Source organism: Hylobates moloch, unplaced genomic scaffold, assembly GCF_009828535.3.
Source record: "Hylobates moloch isolate HMO894 unplaced genomic scaffold, HMol_V3 SCAFFOLD_9, whole genome shotgun sequence".
NCBI lineage: Eukaryota > Metazoa > Chordata > Mammalia > Primates > Hylobatidae > Hylobates > Hylobates moloch.
Genome location: NW_026652284.1, coordinates 2,874,849 through 2,884,620, shown reverse-complemented (window position 1 = coordinate 2,884,620; position 9,772 = coordinate 2,874,849). Strand labels below are relative to the sequence as shown.

Below are 9,772 nucleotides of genomic sequence, written 5' to 3'. Positions count from 1 at the left end.
CCCCCCTCTGCCCCTCCTCTTCTCCTCCCCCCCTCCTCTTCTCCTCCCCTGCCCCTCCTCTGCTCCTCCCCTGCCCCTCCTCTGCTCCTCCCCTGCCCCTCCTCTTTAAGAGCCTGTGGTGCTCCAAGGATAAGCCACAGGTGATGACATCCGACTGTTGATATAAAGATCAACACTCTTTATAAAGATAACATCCCCTCTTGTTGGGTCTGGAAACTGTTCCTGCCCAGCACTCATCTACTCCAGTTAGTGGAGGGGGTTTCCCTGAGGCCCTGTGGGGCTGCTTTGGCCAGCGACCCCCCAGCCCTGTGCACACTGCCCAGTGCCCTAGGGCATGATGAGTGCCAGGCCTGTGGTCCCAGGGACGTGCCTGTGTCCCTGTGGGCAGGTGCTCCTGGGGATGGGCCCTGGTGACAAGGGTTCACCAGGGTGTGTCCTCAGGGCCTCAGTGGGGCCAGGCCTGGTGCTCCGCCTGTATTACCGGTGCTCCTCCCCAGGCAGGGCACATCCTGGCTCTCAGCCCCGCTGTGGGCCTTCTGACGCGTCAGCTCTGTGGATCTTTGGCATGCAGCACGGGGTCTCTGTCGACTGCCTTCTTGGGACTGCTGTGATGCCGTTGTGAGCCCAGGGAGAGGTTTAGTTCCAGCAGCAGGCAGGGCATCAGAGTGGCTGTGCCTTGCTGGGGGAGGCAAGAAGGCTTCCCTGCCACCTGAGCTCCCGGTCCAGCCTCATGCTCTGTTGTCCTCACAGGAGAGGCCAAGGCCGGGCCCTTAAGGGCAGGGCAGGCATGAGAGAGCAGAGGAAAGCTCTGCCAGGGAGGTCACTCCAGGGCTTCCAGCACCCACGGCTCTGCCAGGCCATGGGGAGCAGCCCCTGCAGGCCCCGTCCAGGGGTCCCGATCCTCAGCCCCCACGTTCTCTCCCGTGGTCCCCCTTCCTGGCATGCTGTGACTCCCTGGCCTCTGTGCTCCCTGGGGTCTCATTCGCCTGCTGGGTGGAGCAGGGGGGACCCTAGGCCTCCAGGAGGTCCCCTGCCCTCCCCATTCTAGCCCCATCCCACAGGGAAAGGCAGTGGCTCTGGGGGTGGAGTGAGTGGGTGCACCGCCTCCCCAGCCCTCGGGCCGAGTCCCTGGAGGGGCTCCCAGCTGGGTGGAGGGGAGTGGGAGACTGGACCAGCATCGCCAGGTTGGGCTGGGGACACACTGGCCTGACCAGGACAGGTCCTCTGGTGACTATGGTGGTGAAGGAAGAGCAGGCCCTACCTCGGGCTCCCGGGAGCTCTCCAGGGTCCTGGACGGCCAAGGGATCTGCGTCAGCCTCTCCCAAGCTGCCCCAGCAGCCCTGCCCCTCCCCTCTCCTCCCATCCATCAGCTCCCCTTTCACCCCTCCCTTGCCTGTTCCTGTGACCTGCCTGGCCACTCTGGTCACCCCACGTGTGCTCAGCAGCACCCCCCCCCCCCCCCGGGGGCTAGAGCCAGAGCCCGAGCCCATGTGAGGAGGCGTGGGAGGCACACTCGCCAGGAGCCCCTGAGGGGAAGGCTGTGGTGGGTCCGCTCCACGTGGCGCGGCTGAGGCCCCTCGTGCTTCCTCCTGCAGAGTGCCCGGTGGGGACGTTTGGTGTGAACTGCTCCGGCTCCTGCTCCTGTGGGGGGGCCCCCTGCCATGGGGTCACGGGGCAGTGCCGTTGTCCGCCGGGGAGGACCGGGAAAGACTGTGAGGCAGGTGAGTGTCAGCCGCAGCCCCAGTTCCACCTCCCCAGGCTGCACGGCTCCGAGCTGGTGGGGCCCTGAACTGTGGGGTCCCCAGCCCTGCGGATCCCAGGCCCGTCTATAGCAGGTGTGAGAGCTCACAGTGCACTCCCCTGGGGTAGGGAGTGGGGGTCTGTGGCTGCCCCACCGAGCGCGCAGGGGCCACAGGCTGCCCTCCTGGGCTGCTCCCTCTCTGCATGAGGCTCCCAGTCTCTAATGGGCTCGGCTACTCGTGTTATCAGCTGAACTGTGCCTGGGGCTGGGGCTCCTCTACTGTGGGTGGGCACCCCGCAGCCTGCAGCCCCAGGAGGCGTCCGGGCCCTCTCCCCTCCCCGGGCAGGCTGAGATGGTAACAGTGGTTCCGCCTCCTCGGCTGTGGCTCCAGGGGCATCATGCCATGTTATGTTTATTGATGTGTTGATCAGGGCAGCTTGGGCACTGACTGGCCATGGGGGGTGGGTGCTAGATTGTCCCGAGGGCCACTGGGGGCTGGGATGCCAGGAGATCTGCCCAGCATGCCAGCATGGTGGCCGCTGCGACCCTGAGACCGGAGCCTGCCTGTGCCTCCCTGGCTTCGTCGGCAGCCGCTGCCAGGACGGTGAGTGAGCTGGAGCTGCCCCTGAGCCTTTGATCCGGGGTAGGCAGCCAGGCTCCACTCACCCTCTCTCGCCTGCCTGTAGTGTGCCCAGCAGGCTGGTATGGTCCCAGCTGCCAGACAAGGTGCTCTTGTGCCAATGATGGGCACTGCCACCCAGCCACCGGACACTGCAGCTGTGCTCCTGGGTGGACCGGCTTTAGCTGCCAGAGAGGTACAGGGGCCTTTGGCCTGCCCTTTGTCCCTCCTTTCCTAGCCCCTGGAGAGGCCTCTGCCCAGGGCCCCCGAGGACTAGGGGCTTGCAGGAGGCCGTGCCCCAGTCCTGAGACGCCCCTGTGCCTGACTTGCCTGTGGTGCCCGTGGCCTGCGCTTGGGCCTGCGCTGGATGACCCTGAGTTCTGTTGCAGCCTGTGATAGTGGGCACTGGGGACCTGACTGCAGCCACCCCTGCAACTGCAGCACTGGCCACGGGAGCTGCGATGCCATCAGTGGCCTGTGTCTGTGCGAGGCTGGCTACGTGGGCCCGTGGTGCGAGCAGCGTGAGTCCTGGCCCTGCCTTTGGCTGCACCCCCTCCTGAGCGCACACACACACATGCACACGTACACACACACAAACATACACACAAAGCCTTTGGCCATGCCGCCTCTTGCGAACACACACATATGAAGCCTTTGGCCATGCCCATTCCTGTGCACACACACATGCACATAGGCACGAACACACAACATGAACACACACACAAAGCCTTTGGCTGTACTCCCTCCTGTGCACACACACACGAAGCCTTTGGCTGTACGTCCTCCTGTGAGCGCACACATACACACACAGCCTTTGGCCGTGCCCCCTCCTGTGCACACACACACCCACCAAAACATGCAGGCACACACATGCGCACTGCGGCTGGGCCCTGGCCTGGCTTCCTCTGCCTTCCCTGAGCTTTCCCAGCCCCCACTGCCCCGCTCCACAGCCTGGACCCAGGTCCCACCCTCTCACCGACCTGCACCAGGTTCACCCAGAGCCGCAGCAGGAAGGGGCAGGGCCTGTCCCCCACTGCGGGAGGCCTGGCACCTGGGGGACGGAGAAAGGGGTCTGCTTAGGACTGAGGCTGGTGTCCCTCAGTGTGTGCCCCCGAGCTTGGTTGGTGGAACCGGGGAAGGCCTGGGTCGGGTGTCCTAGAGGCAGCCCCTGGGGAGGTTCCCATCCCTAAAGCTGATGCCTGGAGCTCCCCTCAAGCCTCCCATGGCCCTACCTGGGTTGGGGATGAAGCATGTGGGTGAGCCCAGTCTCCCTTGGGTAGGAAGGGGCTTCTCACGAGCCAGGCCTGTCCCACAGTCCTGGGGATGGCGGCAAGGCCTGGGCATGGCTGGGTCAGGCTCCTGGCCCTCTGGCTGATAGTGGGCCGGGGCCGCATGTCTCAGGGTGTCCCCAGGGCCACTTTGGGCCCGGCTGTGAGCAGCGGTGCCAGTGTCAGCACGGAGCAGCCTGTGACCACGTCAGCGGGGCCTGCACCTGCCCGGCCGGCTGGAGGGGCACCTTCTGCGAGCGTGGTGAGCTAGGGCACAGGCGGGGGCTAGGCTGGGTGGCCTCCAGTGTGGGCCCCTCCACATCACTGCCCGCTGTCTGCAGCCTGCCCGGCCGGCTTCTTTGGATTGGACTGTCGCAGTGCCTGCAACTGCACCGCTGGAGCCGCCTGTGATGCCGTGAATGGCTCCTGCCTCTGTCCCGCTGGCCGCCGGGGCCCCCACTGTGCCGAAAGTGCGTGAGGTCCCTGCTCAGCACAGGGTGCTACAGGAGGGGGTGCCGGGTCCTCCGTAGGAGACTCCCTCCTGCCACCTGTCCTGAGTGTCCAAAGCTACCAGGCAACTCCTCTGAGAGTGATGCTTTGCTCACTCGGGCCAGAGCGTTGGTCCTTTTTTGTGGTCACTCTGCTGAGTGGGTGGCCTGAGCCAGAGGGAGGGGAGAGTTGGCCACAGCAGCTGTGGGGACCCCGGCAGATCTGCCCAGCTGCCAAACCCTGGGGTCCTGCCCACCCCTGGCTCTGATCAGCCCTCTCCACCTGCAGCCTGCCCAGCCCACACCTACAGGCACAATTGCAGCCAGGCCTGTGCCTGCTTTAACGGGGCCTCCTGTGACCCTGTCCACGGGCAGTGCCACTGTGCCCCTGGTTGGATGGGGCCCTCCTGCCTGCAGGGTAAGGCCCCACCCAGGAGTCCAGGGACCAGGGATCCAGGCTTGAGTGAGGGTGCTGGCCTCTTGCGGGGCCCACAGGACACTTGGTGCCTGGAGGAGGGAGGAAGGGGCTATTAGGACTGAGGACCATGCCTTTCACCTGTACCCCTCTCCAGGCAGGGATGGTGAGTCAGGCTGGGCTGGCAGGTCATCCTAGAGGCAGCCCCCTGCAAGGTCCCTGACCCCAAAGTCCAACATGGGGCTGGAAAGCCAGACAGACCCTGTGGGGCCAGCTGGCTGGGGGATGCAGGTTGCTCCCTCTTCCCTGGCCCCAGCCTGCCCTGCCAGCCTGTACGGCGACAACTGTCAACATTCCTGCCTCTGCCAGAATGGAGGGACCTGTGACCCTGTCTCAGGCCACTGTGCGTGCCCGGAGGGCTGGGCCGGCCTGGCCTGTGAGAAGGGTGAGCGCTGGGCAGCAGAGGAGGGACATACCCCAGCATGCTTGGTGCAGCCCCGCCTGCAGGCCTAGGAGGGCTCCCGGGTCAGGGGGCAGCACCCTGGCGTGTGGGCTTCGGCTCTGTGTGCAGGAAGCATGGGCCAGGGTCTGCTGGACCCAGGAGGCAGGACCCTCACCCTCGCGCCTGCCTCTGCTCCTGTAGAGTGCCTCCCTGGGCACGTCGGAGCTGGCTGCTGGCACAGCTGCGGTTGCCTCAACGGGGGCCTGTGTGACCCGCACATGGGCCGCTGCCTCTGCCCGGCCGGCTGGACTGGGGACAAGTGTCAGAGCCGTGAGTGGGGGGGGGCAGCAGGGGGGGTCTGGAGGCCTGCTGGGAAGGGGTGGCATCAGCCTCGCTGCAGGGCTGAGGACTGTGCCCCGGGTGGGGACTCGGCAGGGGATCTGTTGTCCTGTGAATGCAAGAGCTGCCGTCGGAGCACTAAGGGTCCCTGCTGGGAGGGTCTCAGCCTAGGAAGCTGGCCTGGGGGGATAGAGGGCTGCTGCTTTGCCTTGGCGGGGGTAGCCCCGGCCAGCCCTGTGGTGGGTGGAACAGAGGATGCTTTGGGGCTTGGGGCCATTCCTGTTTCCTGCATGCAGAGAGGGGCCCCTTCACCCCTTGTCCTGGAGCCTGTGCTGGCTGGGGGCCTCTTGCCAGTGGGAGTCTGGCTGTGGCTGCTGTCCCAGCAGGACCTGGTCTACCCAGCGGGGCCTCAGCCCTTCTAGAACCCAGACATACAAGGGCAACACTGCCTCATTCCTCAAAGCCCCGGCCTCCCACCCAAGCCCCTAACGTCAGCCCCCGTTCCAGCAGAGGCACCGTCCCCACTGCTTGGGGTGCAACTTGGGCGGTCCTTTGCTCAGGGCCGGAGCCTTGGGTCTGCTGTCTGAGGGAGGCCTGGGCACTCAGCTGGCCTCAGGGCTGTCGCTGGCTCCCGTCGCCTCAGTGCTGAGCCCTGGCCGCCGTCTTGCCTGCTCCTTTGCCTTCCATGAGGCGGGGCTGCCAGAGGCTGATCTCTCAACCCTCTCTGTCTGGTCCCTGCAGCCTGTGCCAAGGGCACATTCGGGCCTCACTGTGAGGGGCACTGTGCCTGCTGGCGGGGAGCCCCCTGCCACCTTGCCACCGGGGACTGCCTCTGCCCTCCAGGGTTGAGGCGGGGGCTCGAGGTGTGAGAATGATGAGCACAGCCCCCACTTCAGCCAGCATCGGGTGGGTCCTACCCACAGCACCTGCTCCGGGCCTGTCCTGGCCCACAGATCCCCACGGGCCCCTCCCAGGAAGCCTCCCCAGCCCTCATCTTTCTGCAGCCTGCCTACGGGGCTGGTTTGGAGAGGCCTGTGCCCAGCGCTGCAGCTGCCCGCCTGGCGCTGCCTGCCACCATGTCACTGGGGCCTGCCGCTGTCCGCCTGGCTTCACTGGCTCTGGCTGTGAGCAGGGTAGGTGCTCCCAAGCCCCCACCCCGAGGAGCGGCTGGGCAGGGGGAATCCAGAGAGGCTGCCTGTTCCTTGGCTGGGCTGGGCCAGGACCGACCCTGCCTGTCTCCACCCAGCCTGCCCGCCCGGCAGCTTTGGGGAGGACTGTGCTCGGATGTGCCGGTGTCCTGGTGAGAACCCAGCCTGCCACCCTGCCACTGGGATCTGCTCATGTGCTGCTGGCTACCACGGCCCCAGCTGCCAGCAACGTGAGTGCTGCCCGTGCCCACTCAGGGGCTTGGGAGTCCTGCCGGGCATGCTGGGCCCCAGTTCCCCTGGTCCCCGGGAAGGCCCTCGTTGGGAGTCCTGCGTGGCGTGCTGGGCCCCAGTTCCCCTGGTCCTGGGGAAGGCCCTTGTCTGAGGGGGTGGAAGATGGAGGGTATGGGGGCCTCATGAGAGCTGCTTTGCTGTGTTCAGGGGCACCGGGGAAGCCTCCAGCCCCAGCCCCTGCAGCTAGCCCCTCTCCCTGCAGGATGCCCGCCCGGGCGGTATGGGCCAGGCTGTGAACAGCTGTGTGGGTGCCTCAACGGGGGCTCCTGTGATGCGGCCACGGGGGCCTGCCGCTGCCCCGCTGGGTTCCTCGGGGCAGACTGCAGCCTCAGTGAGTGGCTGGTGGCAGCAGGGCTGAGTGGCGCCTCCTGTGTCTCTGGGGTAGGGCCAGCCAGCCTGCAGGAGGACGGCCCCCGACTGCCCACCTCCCTGCCCTTCAGTCCCCTCTGTCTGGGCCTGGCCCCAAGTGGGGCTAAGCCAGAGGGGCAGAAAGGACCTGCAGCGCTGGGGGTGTCTCTGTGGCCCCAGGTCCCACAGGCTTCTGCTAGCTCTGCCCCTGCACCTGCTGTGCCCGGCGACTTGCGCCATGTCTGCCAGGGGCTTGAGCACAGCCGGGCACAGAGGTCAGCCGGGCAGCTCAGCCATGGCCAAGCGACCTGCCGGGAACCGGGCCCCTTCCCTCAGTCATGCAGGGACCCCTTCTGGGACCCCAGCAGAGCTGGCGGGGTGGGCGGGGGTGGCAGTGAGTCACTGCAGAGCAGGCAGCAGCAGCCTGGCCCCCAGCAGGGCCTGCGGGTGGAAGGGAGATGCCAGGGTGGGTGTGTGAGAGTTGGCTGGCCCCACCCTGTCTGGGGCAGACCCAGGGTCCCCTCACCCCATCCCATCCTGTCTTATCCCCACTCTGGGGTTGACTGGGCAGGGAGAGAAGGGAAGCCAGCCATGCTCACCGCTTCCTCCCTGGCAGCCTGTCCGCAGGGCCGCTTTGGCCCCAACTGCACCCATGTGTGTGGGTGTGGGCAGGGGGCGGCCTGCGACCCTGTGACTGGCACCTGCCTCTGCCCCCCGGGGAGAGCCGGCGTCCACTGTGAGCGCGGTGAGTGTTCACTCCGGAGGGCATGCTCACGGGCCCTTCACAGAGATGTCAGTGGATTAGCTGTGGGGATGGACGCTGGAGGGGTGGGCCCAGCCCAGGCACCCACACATCCTGGCTGCCACCAGCTTCCCACTTGACACTGGGGCTGAGAGGAGAGTGCTGTAGCTTGTGTTGACTACGCTGCCCTGCTTGGGGGAATGGACTGTCCTATGCCACCCCAGCCCCTGCCTTGAAACTGGCCGAGGCTCAGGCCACCCAGTGACCCCATCCTCATCGAGGTGGCCATGGGGACTGCAGGTTCCTACCCAGTGCCTGCCTGGCCCCTTGCAGGAGGGATTGGGTGGCTGTCTTCTGCCTGAGGGTGGAGTCTTTCTGGCCCCTTCTGCCAGGCCCAGGGCCCAGGACCAAAGTGGAGGTGGGCCTGGAGCACAGTCAAGAGTAGAGAGATGGGCTGGACCCAGGGGACAGGTGTGGTGGCTCCTGCTCGGACAGGCCCAGTGTTCATGAACACAGCCACAGCCTCTTTATCTGGTCCCACCCTTAGTCTGCATCAAGGGACTGGCTGCCCCCACAGCAGTTCTTGGCCTTCCGGGCTCATTGGGAGCCTGTGGCAGCAGAGGGTTCAGGATCCCAGGGCTCAGGCTCTAGCTGGGAGGTAGCTTGTCCCCACCTCACTCCCAGGAAGGATAGTGCCATCGGGCTGGTCATTAGGCATCTGGCTGTAACAGCAGGGCTGCAGCCGGCCACCTCTGAGCCCACGGCAGCCCAGCCACGCTACTTCTCAGGCCTGGAGGATGTGCACTCACTCCCAAGCGAGAGACAGCTGGTTCACAGTGGGCCGCTGCCTCCATGAAGCCTTCCGTGAACCCCTTCCTGCAGGCTGGGTAGGCGCTCACCCAGCCCCTTCATGACTGAGCCACCCTCAGTTCCTAGACCAGGCCTGGCACTTGGCAGCCTGAGATGACCAATGAATGAGAGGATGCGGCTGGTGCCACTCCCTGGCATGTACCTGCCCAGCAGGCAGAGACTGGCACTGACGGGCCTCAGGAAGCATTTGCTGAGTGACTGTCAGCCTGAGGGGACACGTCCCCAGAGGGAGCCCAGCCCTTGGCCAGAGCTCCAGGCAGCACCTGCCTTCTGTCCCCAGGCTGCCCCCAGAACCGGTTTGGCGTGGGCTGTGAGCACACCTGCTCCTGCAGAAACGGGGGCCTGTGCCATGCCAACAACGGCAGCTGCTCCTGTGGCCTGGGCTGGACCGGGCTGCACTGCGAGCTGGGTGAGTGTGTGGGGCCAGCGGGACCCCAGCATCCCCTCAGGGATGTGCCCTGGGCTGCCGTAGGGTTGGGCAAGGCTGGTGCCTGAGGACTGTCCACCCCGCCCTGCTCTGTCCCCAGCCTGTCCCCCTGGGCGCTACGGAGCCGCCTGCCGTCTGGAGTGCTCCTGCCACAACAACAGCACATGTGAGCCCGCCACGGGCACCTGCCGCTGTGGCCCCGGCTTCTACGGCCAGGCCTGCGAGCACCGTGAGTTGGGGGCCTGTGCAGCTGGGCTAGGGCCCTTTTGAGCCACTGTCCACTCCTCCTGTGTGGGTGATCCGGGCAGCAGTGAAGTGGTGGGGAGGTGGGGAGCCAGCAGCAGTGGGGAGGGACAAGGAAGGGCAGGAGGGGGCTTCTCACGGGCCCCCGAATTGGCGGGTTTTACTCACTCTGGGCAAACTGGACATTTCTGCCACCTTGTGCCCTTGTCTCGTGGTAACCGGCATCCTTCAGCCTGTCCCCCTGGCTTCCATGGGGCTGGCTGCCAGGGGGTGTGCCGGTGTCAACATGGAGCCCCCTGCGACCCCATCAGTGGCCAGTGCCTCTGCCCCGCCGGCTTCCACGGCCACTTCTGTGAGAGGGGTGAGTGCTTCGTGCCTCCCTGAACCCCCA

General features: G+C 66.1%; 1 protein-coding gene across 2 annotated transcripts in view; it reads left to right on the top strand.

The window, feature by feature from the left end:
- Positions 1-9,772, top strand: part of MEGF6 (multiple EGF like domains 6) — a 116,871-nt gene that overhangs the window by 103,888 nt on the left and 3,211 nt on the right. For both annotated transcript variants that reach the window (XM_032758699.2, XM_058444034.1), the window contains 16 exons: positions 1,596-1,721; positions 2,214-2,345; positions 2,428-2,556; positions 2,750-2,881; positions 3,762-3,890; positions 3,970-4,098; positions 4,406-4,534; positions 4,848-4,976; positions 5,175-5,303; positions 6,317-6,445; positions 6,559-6,690; positions 6,954-7,082; positions 7,716-7,844; positions 8,992-9,120; positions 9,239-9,367; positions 9,614-9,742. In XM_032758699.2, coding sequence (XP_032614590.1) covers positions 1,596-1,721; positions 2,214-2,345; positions 2,428-2,556; positions 2,750-2,881; positions 3,762-3,890; positions 3,970-4,098; positions 4,406-4,534; positions 4,848-4,976; positions 5,175-5,303; positions 6,317-6,445; positions 6,559-6,690; positions 6,954-7,082; positions 7,716-7,844; positions 8,992-9,120; positions 9,239-9,367; positions 9,614-9,742 — 2,070 coding nt within the window. The remainder of the gene's footprint in view (positions 1-1,595; positions 1,722-2,213; positions 2,346-2,427; positions 2,557-2,749; positions 2,882-3,761; positions 3,891-3,969; positions 4,099-4,405; positions 4,535-4,847; positions 4,977-5,174; positions 5,304-6,316; positions 6,446-6,558; positions 6,691-6,953; positions 7,083-7,715; positions 7,845-8,991; positions 9,121-9,238; positions 9,368-9,613; positions 9,743-9,772) is intronic.